General features: G+C 43.1%; 1 protein-coding gene across 1 annotated transcript in view; it reads left to right on the top strand.

Annotated features, from left to right (window-relative positions):
• Tmod2 (tropomodulin 2) overlaps window positions 1-7,885 on the top strand; it is a 53,154-nt gene extending 45,269 nt beyond the window's left edge. Inside the window, exons 8-10 of the mRNA XM_059267011.1 lie at window positions 1,091-1,234; window positions 3,354-3,498; window positions 6,532-7,885. Of these exons, the coding sequence (XP_059122994.1) occupies window positions 1,091-1,234; window positions 3,354-3,498; window positions 6,532-6,566 (324 nt within the window). The 3' untranslated portion in view covers window positions 6,567-7,885. The remainder of the gene's footprint in view (window positions 1-1,090; window positions 1,235-3,353; window positions 3,499-6,531) is intronic.
• Window positions 7,886-16,173: the final 8,288 nt, after the last annotated feature.

Genomic DNA, 16,173 nt, shown 5'->3' with positions numbered 1-16,173 from the left:
AATGCTCGGATCTGGACACCTGTTTTCATAATTGAGCGGCAAGCACTCTGAACCGTCTCTCTAGCCCCAGTTATATGTGTATTTTTGAATTTCACTGTACTCAGACACTTTAAACTAGTATTAAAATGTGTTTGTTTAGTGAGTATGTAGTCTCAGCTCTTGAGAGGTGGAAACAGGAAGATAAGCACTTTATGGCCAACCTCAGTTACATACACAAACACACACATACACACACACATAGGGTGTGGGGCGGGGGCTGGCTATTCATCCAGTGGCTTTGTTCCCAGCACCCACATGGTGCTCACAACTGTCTGCAACTCCAGGTGATCCAACACCCTCTTCTGGTCTCTGCTGGGTCAAGCACAGACATGGTACACAGACTTACATGCAAGCAAAACACCCATACATAAAAAAATAAACGGGGTTGGAGAGATGGCTCAGAGGTTAAGAGCACTGACTGCTCTTCCAGAGGTCCTGAGTTCAATTCCCAGCAACCACATGGTGGCTCACAACCATCTGTAATGAGATCTAGTGCCCTCTTCTGGCCTGCAGGCAAACATGCTGTATACGTAATAAATAAATAAATCTTTAAAAAAAAAAAAAAAAAAGACTTAAAAAAAATAAACAGTTAAAACTAAGAGAAAACATATGCTCACTCACACCATGTGGGTGCTGGAAATTCAACCTAGGTTCTTCAAAAGAGCAGCCAGTGCTTGTAACCACTAAGCCTGCTCTCCAGCCTCTACTGAGCTGTATTAAGTTTTCTTTTCTTTTGTTTGAGACAGGGTTTCTCTGTGTAGCTATGGCTGTCCTGGAACTCACTCTGTAGACCAGGCTGGCCTCGAACTCACAGAGATCTGCCTACCTCTGCCTCTCGAGTGCTGGGATTAAAGGTGTGTACCACCACCACCACCCGGCTGCTATTTTCATTTTTAATTGTAGTTCTAAATTTTAATTTTACTTGGAGATGAAAGTATTTCTGACTTAACAAAGGTTTTCTTTAAGTGCTGTAAAACTATGGTTTTTATTCGGGAGAGATGTTCATGAAGCCCATCATTAGAAAGCCTAATGACTGTTTCTGTACACTAAGGCTTTTGCAGACATGCTGAAAGTCAACAAGACCTTGAAAAGTCTAAACATAGAATCCAATTTTGTCACTGGAACTGGAATCCTGGCCCTGGTGGAAGCCCTGCGGGAGAATGACACCTTGACAGAGATCAAGATTGACAACCAGGTACAGAAGCGGGGCGGGGCTAAGCTAGCTTCCATCTTAGACAGTTGAGGGACGACCCCCGGGGAGTGGGCTAAAGCTCAAAGCTCTGTGTGGACTCGATGTGGTCTTCTGGCTGCCCTACAAATCTTCCCAGCTTCTGAGCCCTGGAGGGAACCTATATTCAATCTCTCTCTGTCTCTGTGTGTATGTGTGTGTGTGTGTGTGTGTGTGTGTGTGCACATAGAGTCCAGGGACAACCTCAGCTACCTTTCTCAGATGACGACCACCCTTTTTTGAGACAGGCTATGCTGGCTGGGAGCCCCAGGGATCCCCTTGTCTCTGTCTCCCCAGTGCTAGGATTACAAACACACAACCCCACACCAACTTTTTGAACATGGGTCCCAGGGACTGAACTCAGATCCCCGTGCTGTGTGACAAGCACTTTACTGACTAAGTGTTCTCCCCAGCCCCAGAGCATGTTCTTTTTTTTTTTTTTTTGGTTTTTCGAGACAGGATTTCTCTGTATAGCTTTGCGCCTTTCCTGGGACTCACTTGGTACCCCAGGCTGGCCTCGAACTCACAGAGATCCGCCTGGCTCTGCCTCCCAAGTGCTGGGATTAAAGGCATGTGCCACCACCGCCCGGCCCAGAGCATGTTCTTAAGTGAACTTCTCAGCGGGCCAGCGGACCCATAAAGAGCCAGCTACCCTTACCCTAAGGCAGCAGGGGTATTACCAGCAGCTTTGTTCATTCTCTTACCCTGTAGCCTGAATCAAAGCCCGATGCTGCCCCAGCCTTGAAAGAAAGTGGGGTGGCCCTGCCCAGACACTGAAGCTCGCTCTTGTTTTAGAGGCCATTGATCAGTGGTTTTTAACTTATTATTTTTTTTTTTTTTGAGACAGGGTTTTTCTGTGTAGCTTTACGCCTTTCCAGGAACTCACTTGGTAGCCCAGGCTGGCCTCGAACTCACAGAGATCTGCCTGGTTCTGCCTCCTGAGTGCTGGGATTAAAGGCATTTAATGGTGTGTGTGCCAGAGGTCAGAGACATCTGATTCTAGGGTTACAGGAGGTCGAGAGCTGCCCAATGTAGGTGCTGGGATTCAAATACAGGTCTTCTGAAAGATCTCTCAACCACTGAGCCATCTCTCCAGCCTAGATCTTTAATTATTTTTGGATATGGATTCCAAGATAGAAAATTCAGTATTTGGATTGATGGCTGTCACACTTTCCCACTCCTTAAGAAACATCCCTGCTTTAATCCCATTAGCACTAAGTGACTTGGAAGCACAATATTAGTTTTGCTTAAACTCACTCAGGAATTACCTTCTCTTTCTTTTTGTTTTGTGTTGTGTATCTGTTTTTGAGACCATCCCATGGGTCAGCACAGGCTAGCCTTGAACTAAAGATCTTCATGCCTGAGTCTCCCGGAGACTACGATTATAGTCATACACCCAGTTCATCTTTTCTTCAGAAAGGATTTCTTGTTTTCTGTTGGGATTTTTGTTGTTGTTGTTGTTGTTGTTTTGTGTTTGTTTGTTTGTTTTTGCTTATGTGTATGTTCATATGCATGTGAGTGTGTAAAAATGTGTGTATGCATGTGAAGGCCAGAGGTTGATGTCAGGGTCATCTTGTCACATCCCACCATAGACTTAGTTTTTGTAACAGGGTCCACCACCTGGAGCTCTCTGATTAGCTAGCCTGGTTGACCAGTGACCTCTGGGATTTACCTATCTCTGCACCCCCAGCTATGGAGTTATAGGTTCCTGACAGCATACCTGACTTTATAACATAGGTCTGGGATCCAAATTCAGGTCCTTATGCTTGCACAGAAACATCTTTTCCCACTGAGCCATCTCCCCAGCCTGACTTCTTGTTTTGGTTGCTTTTGGTTGGTTGATTGGTTGGTTGCTTAATTGATTGGTTGGTTTTCATTTTTGAGTACCAGCAGATTGGGCTGTCTGCATTTTGTTTCTAGACGAAGAGCCAGACCCAATGACTGCATGGGAGGGAACTTCTCAGGGGGCTTGTTCCCTTTCAGTTTGAACCTTTTTGTGGAAGTAGTCATGAGTTTCCCCCTGTAAGTAACTATTTCCTTTCCCTTCCTGTTTATCCCATGTCTATGTGTGTGCATCCACAACCAGAGGCAGCAGCTGGGGACAGCGGTGGAGATGGAGATAGCCCAGATGCTGGAGGAGAACTCAAGGATCCTCAAGTTCGGGTACCAGTTTACCAAGCAAGGGCCACGGACAAGAGTGGCAGCTGCCATCACAAAAAATAATGACCTGGGTAAGGCAGATGTGCTCTGTGCTGGTGGCAGTCAGAGAAGGGCTGGGACATTCATCTTCCAGTTCAGAGGCCACATCTCAGACACCGTGCCGCTGGGCTCAGTGGCCACCTTATTAGGCGGTCGTGGCAGTCCTCTGGCCTTCGAGATGCTTAAACTTCAACACAACATTCTTTTAGAACTGTTTACTGTAGCTTAGCTCTTGCTCGACTTCTTTGTCTTTACCTCTTCTATGCTCCCCTCCCCTCCCTTCTCTTCCTCTCCTCCCTCCATGATGATAGCACTCTCTCCGTTTGGACACAGGGCATGGCGATCCCAGGTTCCTTATGTATGACTTCTGATGGCGCTGTTTTTCAATACTCGGGCTTGAATGTGGGGACACGAATACTTCTGTATTTTACATGTGAAGTACTCTAACAGAGCTCTACTACACAGGTTAAACTCTTGCAGAGCTTTTCAGCTTTTCTCTTTGCCTTCCCATGCTGTTGCACTTGGCTGAGGATCCACACTGTTCCTTCTGTTAGAAGGAGATGGAGGCATATCCTGGTCAGTCACAGTGCAGAAAGATGGCGCAGATTGGGAAGGCTTAGTCTGGGGACATCTTAACTACCTGGAGCAGCATAGCAGAGGGACATCTAAGACTGGACAAGTCTACTTGGCAGTCAGCCAGCAGCAGGCTTGAGTCCCTTGTCTGAGCTTTGGGAACAGTGTACCAGACCTTGGACAAGGTAGAAGGAAAGACACCGGCAGGACATAGGGCCAGACTTTCCCATTGGGTGTAGAGAGTGAGACCCAAGACCCAGCAGAAGGCTTTGGGAAAGAATGGAGACATCCAGAAGATGCCTAGGAAAGAAAATGTTGTTTGTTGTTTTGTTTATTTTTTTAATTCTTTTGGGGGGCCCGCCACCCAGCTCCCAAATAAATCACACACACAGACTTATTCTTACTTATGAATGACTGGCCTTGGCTTGGCTTGTTTCTTGCCAGCTTTCCTTAAATTATCCCGTCTACCTTTTGCATCTGGGCTTTTCCCTTTTCTTGCTTCTGTGAATCTTACTCTTACTCCACGGCTTGCTGTGTAGCTGGGTGGCTGGCCCCTGGAGTCCTCTTCCTTCTCTGGCTGCTAGATCTCTCTCTCTCTCCCCCAGATTTCTCCTTCTATTAATTCTTTCTGCCTGCCAGCCCCACCTATCCTTTCTCCTGCCTCACTATTGGCCGTTCAGCTCTTTATTAGAACATCAAGTGTTTTAAACAAGCAAAGTAACACAGCTTCACAGAGTTAAACATATGTAACACACCTTAAAATAATATTCCCCAACAGAAAGCATGTTAGGTCTGTATCTGAGCAGCCCAGAAAAATAGGCAAAGCAAGGCTCTGGAAGTATTGATAACAGATCCCATGCCCAGGAACAGCTATTGCAGGCGGCAGCATCTCTACAGCTTGGGCTATTGAAAGTAGCCGGTGAGAGAGGACCTCAGACAGGGGACCAGTTGGCCAAATCCAAGAAGCTTCCAGAAGCCCCTTGTTATCAACCAAAAGAGTCTGAAGCCCAGGAAGCAAAAGGAGAAGAAAAGGGTTGTGGAAAGCAGGAATGCAGTCAGGTATGGTGGTGTGTACCTGTAATTCCAGCATTCAGGAGGCTAATGCAGGAAAATCCTGGTTGAAGACCAACCTGGGCTGCATGGTAAGACCATGTCAGAGGAGGGAAGAGAAGGATAGAATCAGGCAATTTTTTTTTAAAGATGTATTTATTTTATGTGTATGAATGTTTAGTTTACACATATGTTTGTGTACCATGCATGTGTCTGGTCTCCTCGAAGGTCAGAAAGAGCATCGATTCTCCTGGAACTGGGGTTATGGCCAGTTGTGAGCAGCTACGTGGGTGTTAGGAGTTGAATCCAGGTCATCCGAAAGAACCAGCCCCCAAATCAGGCCATCTTAACAGTATCTTTGATCCCAAGTACTGCTTTAAAGGAACCTCAAGCTCTGATTTTGCCTGTTGTCTAAACCACTCATTTTTTTTTTTTTTTTTTTTTTTGAAGACCAATATTTAAGGTTGGTTGGTTGGTTTGTTTGTTTTGAGACAGAATCATACTGTATAGCCCAAGCTGTCCTGGAACTCACTATGCAGCCCAGGTTGGCCTCCAATTCTTTTTTTTTTTTTTTTTTTTTTTTTTTGGTTTTTCGAGACAGGGTTTCTCTGTGTAGTTTTTGTGCCTGTCCTGTATCTCACTCTGTAGGCCAGGCTGACCTTGAACTCACAGAGATCTGCCTAGCTCTGCCTCCCAAGTGCTGGGATTAAAGGTGTGTGCCACCACCGCCCGGCATTGGCCTCCAATTCTTGATTTTCCTGCCTCAGCCTCTGGAATACAATGACTGCAGGTGCACTCCGCCACATCTAGGACTTAGGAGTTTTTAATCAAGATGAGATTTGGAGAATCTGAGCGCCTCTTTACAGAAGGCTGGTCTCCCTGCCATCGTCAGAGGTGACAGGTGAGGCTGTGTTCACCTGGGGACTTTGCAGAGGAGATGATGCCCCGTGTGTAAATCCCCATGAAAGTACTTCCCAGTTCACTGCTCTGTGGTCTGTCTCTCCTGGACTGACACTCCGTAGACACACCGAGACGTTCCCAGTTACCAGACACAGCTTTATTTAAACTTAAATTCCTCCTCAGATTAGGTTATTTTGCTGTTTCCATTTTCTGCCATAGTTCATTGAATGTTGAAGTTTAAGATGATTCATGCCGTTGGGTGTGTGGCATAGAATTTCATGGGGTGAATCCTATCTTCTAGATCAGTGGTTCTCAACCTGTGGGTCAGAGATCCTGCAGATCAGATGTTTACATATTCATGAGAGTAGCAAAATTATCGTTATGAAGTAACAGCGAAATAATGTTATGGTTGGGGTCACCACGACACAGGGAACTGTATTAAAGGATCACAGCATTAGGAAGGTTGAGAAACACGGCTCTAAAATGATTTTCAAGAATATCCTATCTGTCTTTTTGAATTTTTTTCTTTCTCTTCTACCTAGTTCGCAAGAAGAGAGTTGAAGGAGACCGGAGGTAAACCTCCGCTAACAGAGATGAAGTCACACCACGCAGCCATCTGAAAAACGGGCACAAACTCATCCTCCACGGGACCATCTTCTCTAAGGCTGTTCGTTTCCGTTAACCATATGCATCATAATTTTAACTGTTACTCTTTTTTAGCACTACTTACTTAGGTGAGGTTCTGAAATGTGTGTAGCGGTTTGACTTGCTCCTGGACACGCCTGGCAGCTTGCACCGATAGGATGATACAGATGTTAGACAGTGACAGCGCTGGAGATGATTTTAACCACTTTCATATTGGGTTGTCTTGCTTTCCTCCATGAACGTGTTTTCAATCATGGAAAGGGACTTTAGTGTGTGTTTGTAGCTGATTACAGTGGAAGCCTATCTCTGTTTACATGCATCACTTTGAGCTAGGCTGAGTACATGAGAAGTGGGCTGCTGACCACATAAGAAGTTAGTATTTGCCAATCTTCCACAAATTCTCCGTTAATTCCAGGAACATGTCTCTACGTGCGCGTGCCCAGCTGATTCATGAACAGTGGGATCCTTCTTAGAAAGCACTTTAATACAGCATTAGCAAATTAACTGTTTATTATCCTATGGGTAGATTGATAATTCACACGCTTATCTTTACTATTAAACATGAATTAAACATATTTGTGTAGGTGTGTGGTACTGAGGATTGAACCCAGGACCTTGTGCATGCTAGGCAAGCACTCTACCCCTGAGCTACATCTCCAACCCAAATTATATTTAATAGACAATTATTTATAAAGCCATTGAAAGCCTTTCCAGGTATAATAGAAAAATTTTAAATTTCACTAAAAGAAAACTTCAAAATATTACATTCCCAAATAAAACAATAACAATGACATCTAATGGGCTAGAGAGATGGCTCAGCAGTTAAGAGTGCTTGCTACTTTTCTAGAGGACCAGAGTTCAGTTCCCAGCACCTATGTCAAGCAGCCAACAATGGCCTATAACTCCGTCTTCGGGGGAATCTGATGCCTCCAGCCTCTGAGGGCATCCGCACACACATGTACATACCCCCCATACACATACACTTGATTAAAAATAAGTTTAAAAGATAATAGCACCTTAATCAAAGTTTCTGGTACATAAGATTGAGTGAATTTGACAAAATTTAAAAGCAATTAATGCCTCATCTTTAGCATGACAGGTTCACAGGATAAATTGAGGGCATTGTACTTGATTACATAGATTTTTTTTGTCATATGCAATTGCTTCTCTGCCTTTTGGTTAAAATCAAGTGCCACTTTTTATCACATGGTCAATCTAGACATTTGCAAACATTAGGTAAAAACGCATTGTCAGATATTTGTCACCTCAAAGACAAAGCCAGTGGAAAACAGAACCGAAATGATGGCGTTGATTTCTTAGTATAACCGTTGGACAGTGCGGTGTGAAATTAGGGTGACAAATGACAGAAGTCTTTGGCCACAAATCACCACTCCTCCTGTCATTGATGACAGCCTGTGACAGCCCCTGTCAGGTAGCTAAGGCTAGCTCCTCTTCTCACTGCTACAACTAAATAGCTGGCCAAAGGAATGGAAGGGAGAAAGCATTCGATTTGGCTCACAGTTTTAGGGTACCATCCGCCACGGCAGCTGGAGCACAGGTCACATCGCATTCACAGACAGGAGACAGAGATGAATGCAAGACTCCACCCACTCTCTCCTTTGCCCCCAGTCTGAGACCCCAGCTTGTGGGATGGCGCTACCCACATTCAGGGTGAGTCCTCCCTCCTTGGTTAGACTTCTCTGGGAACACCTTATGTGGTTCCAAATCCCATCAGGCTGACAACGAGGATAACTCACAGTGTTTCTCTCTCTTCCCTGTCCTCTCCTTTCCTTCCACAGCATCCCTGTGGTTTCCCTTCTCTTTAGGACTCTGAGTCTTACAGAGGTGAGACTCTTGTACTGTTGGCAGAGCAGAAGCTGCCGTCCCTGCCAGATCTTGGGTCTAACCCTGTATAGTTTTAGTGACTGTGAGTTCCTGACTGGTAGCAGGAAGACAAGTTGATGGGTGAATAACTTAGCTTGAAAAGCACTTGGAATCTGTTTAGAGGGGCCTTTAAAAAACTGGACACTTGGAGGGAGAAACTGGACACTGACTAGTTCTATAAATACCCATAGCTGAAAGCAAAAGTCCTCTGAAACATCTCATTTTCTTGACTCAGTTTTACTTTTTTTTTTTTTTTCAGGACACAATAAGGAGGGTATTCTGACTTTTTTTTTTTTTTTGAGTCATCCCCAATCCTTTATCTTCCTGTCAATCTGAAAATGTATTAGTACATTCCATTTGATGGTTTTCAGTCTGATTTTTCTTTCCTTCTCCTCCATTTGGATGTGCTATATTGGAGTCAGTTTGTACAGGTTTGCTGGGTGTTCGGCTTTCAGGAATTCTGTGAATGATTGCTCAACGTAGCACTACTAAAAATTAAGGGAAGCCAGGTGTGTTGGCACACACCAGTGATCCTAGCACTTGGAATGGAGGCAAGATCAGTGTTGGCTACATAGGAAGCTTGAAGCCAGCCTGCTACATGAGACCCCAACCAAAATATATTAAGTGACATGCACTTACAGTTCAATCAGTTATGCATGATAAAGGCTAAACTATGTTCTTGAGATTATTTATGTACATTGTGCCTACATGGTGTAAATACTACCTGTGGTGTGCTATGGCACAGTTCTTCCCAGCTCTCAGCACTAACTTCTTGGCCATGGTGAGAAGAGTCTTTGGGAATTATCAGTGTGTAAGAAACTGTCTCCTTTCTTTCCTCTAGATTGTTGGTAGATAAGCAGTTCTACCTGGGTGAAGTGTGTACAATGTATTTGAATCATAATTTTTGGTTACCATGTTGCCAAAGGGAGGATGCTGTGTCTTTCCTCCATCCTGGTCACAGACCTCTTTAAAAGCAGAGTCCCTAGCAAACCTCTACAAGTGATCCTTTTCCTTTCCTCATTCCCTCTCTTTCCTTCGTCTCTTGAGAAACCTCGACCCTACAGAGTGTTGTCTGCAGCCCCACGTTTTGGAGAATGGGTTGCAGCTGTTAGCACACCCTGGCAAAAAGCAAGAAAAAAAATATAAGATTTGGATCACAGCTATTCCTTTTTATAAGGAGTTATTAATACTATTAAAGCAAGATAGAACATAATTTTTAAAATCATGCTGCTTTTAGCTTATGAGTTTATGAGATTATTTATTACTAATCAGCTGTTTTATCATTATGGATTTTTAAGTGGCTTATAAAATGACATTTCCATAAGTATTTACATATTGAAGATAACTACTAGAAGATCAAACATGCATTTTGGGGGAACTCTATCAAGTCATATAATTAGTTTAAGACTTCACCTCCCTTCTGCCCAAAGTGGATAATTAATTTCATCATGATGAGACAAAATATGTGTAAATTATTTTTATATGTATATATTTTGCTAGCTAGTGTGCAGAGTGTTTGCTAATGCCTGAATAGCTGTTTGGAGGGAGCTCATGTTTCCCTCAGCTGCTCCCTTCTCCTTTACAGTTATACAGGCCCATAGTAAATGAAAACTCACTCCCCTAGACTTGAAAGTTCCTGTCCCTGATGTCTTGTCATAGCACATGTAGGTAGATGGCTTTCAGGAGGTGCATTTCTCGAGTCTAGAAATAGTGACTAGTCTAGTAGTACACGTGCATCTCTCTGTCTGCCTCATGTGCTCAGCTAAAGCTCCTTCGTCCTTTTCAGCATGATCAAAACCCTTGCTTTCATCTTTGAGAGAAATCAGTTTCCCTCCCTCCTTCCCTCCCGCACCCCGCCCTGTGTGTGTGTGTGTGTGTGTGTGTGTGTGTGTGTGTGTGTGTGTGTGTTGTCAGATATCTAACTAGGTATTTGGCTACATCTGGACAACAGATTGAAGGGAGGCTCTCTCCCCAGCTCCACTTCCCTTCCCCTTTTAGAACTGCTGCAGACCCAGATTCCATGGGAAATTACTCTGGGGTCTGTAGTTTCACAATTGTGTGGAGGATGACTCTTAGAAAATTCACTGGATTATTACCCCATGAGATCTTCCTGTATGCCTAAAGTCTGTATCATTTCATACTCATGAACATCAATTAGCCCCATCCTTCCATCTCTGTAGGACACACTGTATATAAATATTTTGTACATAAGGATCACCAAATACTGTAGTGAGGTGTTTGGCTACACGTAGACCATGGATTGATGGGACCATGCTTCCCTTGCCCCTCTCAGGGTTGTTGTGGGCCCAGGTTAGAGAATCACGTGCCTGGAGGGGCAGGTGTGGCTCACCCATCTTTCAGCACACAGCTCATCTTCCAGTAGAAGCCCATCTCCATGTTAAAGCTCAGAAAATATCACAGTGCCTGTACCCCTGGAGCCAGTTTTCCTAAAGGAAGACTGGAATACCAGACCATGAACAGCTGCTTCTCTTCCACACAGAGATGTGGCCCCTTATGGGCACCAACGTTGTGGAAGCCACTGCCTTCAGAATAACTGCCACAAGGCTTTTCTGATGCACAAAGCTTAGACCTGGCGTGAAAACATCAGCATGCTCAGACAGCCCTGCAGAGTTGATAAAAGTGTTTGAACGTACTTCCTTTATCATGGCTGAGACTTACTCTGCCCTCTCCTAAATACTGTGCAGGAGACACAGGATGCATACGAATTCTGGACTTCTGAGAGAAGTTTACGCGTGTTTTAATGTTGGGACGGTAGACCGATTACCTTTTCGAAAAGTAGATATTGAGTTTGCTTCCCATACCCCTGCTACTCACTCCATTCTCAACTAAAACACTGAGACACACATATAGGAAAGGTACAAAAACTTTCTAACATCAGGCTGATCCCACTGGGTAAACCACAGAGCAGCCTTTTGGAACTAACTGACCGGAGAAAAGTACCCAGAACCTCGGTGTTCCCTGTTTCCTTATTCCCCAATTCTACATCTGACTGTACTTTATACTGTGGTTCAAGATCCTTACCAAGTGAAAGGGCCGGGGATGTAATATTTAAATTCATTTAATGGCAGAGCTCGGTTCTGCTCACTCCTCTTAATCTCTCTTCCATCAGTTTAAGAGCAATGACCAAACAATCAATAGATGGATGAGCAATGGATTACAAATTTTAAGTCTGTATCCTGGGTACTGTTCTAGAAACAGCACATGAGTCAGAGGTTAAGCCTATTTCAGACACATTGTTGCCTTGGAGAGGGTGAAGGAGAGGTCTTGAAGTCATTGGGTAGAAAAGAGCGACCTACTAACCAGGCTTGGTTAGCTGTGCCTTGTGGCAGTCATTCGGAGCACGTTGGCTCAGCTAGTTGGTATGGTGAATGGGTACCATACTAACAGATTTGGAGGCTAAATCCCAATCCCGTTACCCACACTTAGCAGGTGTATGATCATGGGCAATTCATCTAATTGCCTGCCAATTATAGATTATATGGGGGACCAACACCGGAAATGGAGTCAAGTGACCTGAACACTTGACTGTGCTCTTTCTTAGCTGGGTGACTTTAGGGGAAACCACTTGATCTCTCAAGCCTAAAGCTCCCCAGCCATTAAATGGGAATAATATCTTCACTAACTACCTCACAGAGTTGTAGTGAGAAAATAGAATCAGATCATCGGATGAAAACACCATAGAAACTAGAAAGCACTGTACAAAAGTAGATCGCTTTTTATCAATTCACTAATATTTCCCACTGCCTCTGAGTCTGTTTCATTCTGACCAATGGTTCATCTTTTGGAGTAGGGCAAATTGGACCATGGAATGATGGAATTAGAATGATGTAAGGGACTAGAATTGTTTTACTTCAAACATAGAGGTGAGAGGTGGTTGGTGGTGGCAGTGGGTATTATATAGTTCAGTGATACGAATGATAGATCACTTTGCTGGGTCACTTTGAAAGTACTTTGGAAAGGGCTGGGAAGTAACTCAGTAAGGTAGTGTGCTGGCCTTGTGTGCACAAAAATCCAATCCCCAGCACCACATTAACTGAGCAGGGTGGCACAAATCTTCAATCCCAGCAATCAAAAGGTGGAGGCAGGAAGATCAGAAGCTCAAATTCATCCTTGGCTACACAGTGAATTTGATTGAGACCAGCCTGGGCTACATGAGATCCTGTCTCAAAAAATAAAAAGCCCTGAAGAAGTGGTCCCAGTCCTTGGAAATGCTGGGTCCAAGAGGGGAACTCAAACAGTGACTAAGAATTTATGTAAGAGAGTGCTGTGGCCTTCCTGACATCACTAAAGGCGATGGAGGCTAGGTAGGACTCAAGGTATTGCTGGCCACCTTGGAGAGCATCTCCTTAGAGCTACAAGAATTTTTTTATGCCTGGCATCTGTGTACCGGGTGCCAGCTCCAACACTGAAAGGGAGCAAGCTCTCTGGAGCAGCAGCTACTTATCACCAGCAGCTCAGCCCTGGCCAGCTATTTCTGCCAAGAAAAGCAGTGTAGTATGACCTCACCGGGATGGTGTCTCATCGGTCCTTGTGTCTTTGGTACCATCTAATAAGGTGCCTTGTACATAGTGGGTGCTTTATAAATGTTGCTTGTGCATCACTGTCCTCCAGCCCTACAAGAATTATATTCTGTTTACAAACATGTGACATGTGAGATATATGTATATATATATATATATATATATATATATATATATATATATATTCATAATGACTTGGATGCCAGCTGTATGTGACCTTGGGTAAGATTTTTCATCTATCTTATCTTCATTTCGCCTACAAAACAGTGTGTTCTCTAAAGTCCCTTCTAGATCCCAGACTTTACAACCCTGTGATTATGAACATGGGTGGGTAATATATCCACTGCAGCTCCAGCCCTCTCCAGGAATGTTCTGCAGACAGTTGCTCGTTCCTTTTCAGCAGGTGTTTAACCATTTCAGAATAGTTCTGGAAGAGCAGCCTTGTCAGGAAGGCTACTTCCAGGCTGCGAAGGTAGCTCAGAGGTAGAGCATTTCCTGGCATGTGGTTCAATCCTCAGTACTTAAAAATAAATTAAAAAAAAAAACCTGAAAGGTTTGGGGATGCTTCCTTCAAAAACAGAAAGAATATCTTAATATATATATATAATATTTCCCTCCTCCGAATCAGAGAGAAAGGAGGGGAGGAGATGCAAAGAAAGACACTGACCTGTATGTTTTTAATAGACTTTTATTTAATATCTGTGTATTTGCATTTCCAAGCACATGTTGATTGCACACCAAGAGACAATCAAAAGTGCACTGTGCGTTGAAAGACACTGGCCCAGGATTTTAAACTTCTGTGGACACCGTCTAGGTGTGGGTAGACAGAAACTGGCCAAATGGAGAAAGGAGATGGATAGAAAGTACACTTCCTGAGTAATTTCACTTTAGTACCAAATGTTAGCCATGACAATCTTTATTTAAATTATTCTAAGCCAGGCATAGTAGTGTACATCTGTAATCCCAGCACTTGGGAGGTGGAGGCAGGAGGATCAGAAGTTCAAGGTCATCCTCAGCAACATAGCAAGTTCAAGACCAGCCTGTGACACATGAGACTTTGTCTTACATTTTAAATAAATAGATAAATGGAATAAAGTAATTTGTATCTCTGCTTTCTTTTTAAGAACAAAAGTATGTACATGAAAAAGCATATTTATATTTTAAGTAAGCCTTTATCTGTTTCATGGTTTTTGTTTTGTTTTTTCAGAAAACAAGCAGCATTTTTCATCCCACATAAAAATGTAAAATACTTGCATGCCACCAGTCATAATGGCTTCCTGGTTCTATGCCTGTCAAGTGTGACCTTATGTGTACTGTTACCTGTATCGTGTTGAGACTAGGGGACATAATATGCTTGTAAACTTGTAAATTTTATTGGTAACACTTGTTTAGCTAAGCAGATTCTGAAAAGCCACATGGCTTTATTTTTCATTTGATACTTTTTGATCAAAGCTAGGTGGCTGGTTCATTCACTAGGAAACTAAAGACTAACTTGCTTTTTAAATGTGAAGTTAAACATCTTGGGAAATAAGGAAAATGTATGAATTTTAAACTAATTTTATCCTCATAATTAGGAACCCCATTGGCCCAGAAACGTGGAATTTGGGGCCCTTGGGAATTAGCCTCCGAGAGCTAATGTTGAACTAAATATAAACTTTCAGTCAATCAAGATCTTTGTGCTTTCGAAGATGTCATGTCTTCATTTGTGTCTGGAATGATAGTTGTAAATGAACATGTAAAAAAATAAGGGAGGGGGGTCAATAAACTTAACTCTAAATGTAAACGCCTGGTTCCTGGCTAGTCTTAGAGTCTCTCTTCAAAATATAAATGCCTGACACTATGTTCTTACTTAAGAACATTTGCAGAAAGAACAGTGACACCTTAGTACAAAAAAAAAAAAAAGAAAAGAAAAGAAAAAAAAAAAAGAAACAACACAGTAGCCACAAGAGAAATGGAAACATGTTGAAACCAAGACTCCCATGTGGTTACACAGTTGTCTGTTAGAATAATGGGGAGAAGGAATACAGACAGTTACATGTAGCCATGCATACTTTCTGCCAGCTAACACTAAAAATAACCAAATTTCCTGAATAAAGATGTGACCTCAAATAACAGAAAAGCCCCCACTTCCTGCTTCCCCACTGAGTTCTGGCTCAGCTTGCTGATGCCCACATTTCATCATTTAGGCCGAGGACAGTCTGAGCAGCAGAGAGGGCCTACATCTAGTCTATATTTGCTGCCACCCACCTCCATGAGGAAATATATTGCTCTATTGTTTTGCTTAAAGCATTCTCCTTTTCAGGGGATGGGGTGTAGTTTGGTTGGTAGAGCAGAGCAAGCCTTGGGTTCCATCCGTAGCATCACATAAAAACCTGTGTGGTGGTGTGTACCTGTAAGCTTGGCATTCAGGAGGTAGAGGCAGGAGGATCAGGAGTTCAAAGTCATTCTTAGCTACACATTAAGTTTGAGGCTATGAGACCCTGTCCTTTTCAGTCTGTGGCATTGTGGTTAGTAGAGATTACAAGTATACACACTGAGGTCATCCTAGTCTAGTTTAAACCTCATAACCATTAGTATAGATAGATAGATAGATAGATAGATAGATAGATAGATAGATAGATAGATATAGATAATTCATACATGTAAGTATATATGTATATTTTATATAAGTATGAATATTTTTATATTTATGTAATTATATATTATATAAAATTAATCCAGTGTTTTCATCCATAACACAGGAACAATGAATGATGATACACCACAGTAGAACTACAGTAAGGGTTAATCTGTAAAATACAGGGAATAGTGCTTAGCCCGTAGAAAGTACTTCTGGATTACTACTACTACCTAACTACTACCCCTTTAAAAAAATATGTATGAGTATTTTGTCTGCATTAGGTATGTATGCCCTGGTGCCTGTGGAGACAGGAAGATGGTACCATGTCCCTGGAACTGAAGTTACAGATGATTAAAACCTGCCATGTGGGTTCTGGGAATCTAACCCAGGTCCTCTGAAAGAACAGTCAGTGCTCTTAGCCACTGAGCCATCTCTGCAGGCCCTGACTCCTACACTAGTGCCCCCCCCCCCTGCAGACCGGTTTTCTCTGTGTA

Source organism: Peromyscus eremicus, chromosome 7 (assembly GCF_949786415.1).
Source record: "Peromyscus eremicus chromosome 7, PerEre_H2_v1, whole genome shotgun sequence".
Classification (NCBI taxonomy): domain Eukaryota; kingdom Metazoa; phylum Chordata; class Mammalia; order Rodentia; family Cricetidae; genus Peromyscus; species Peromyscus eremicus.
The sequence above is the reverse complement of the archived record's forward strand: the minus strand, read 5'-3'. Positions and strand labels throughout refer to the sequence as shown.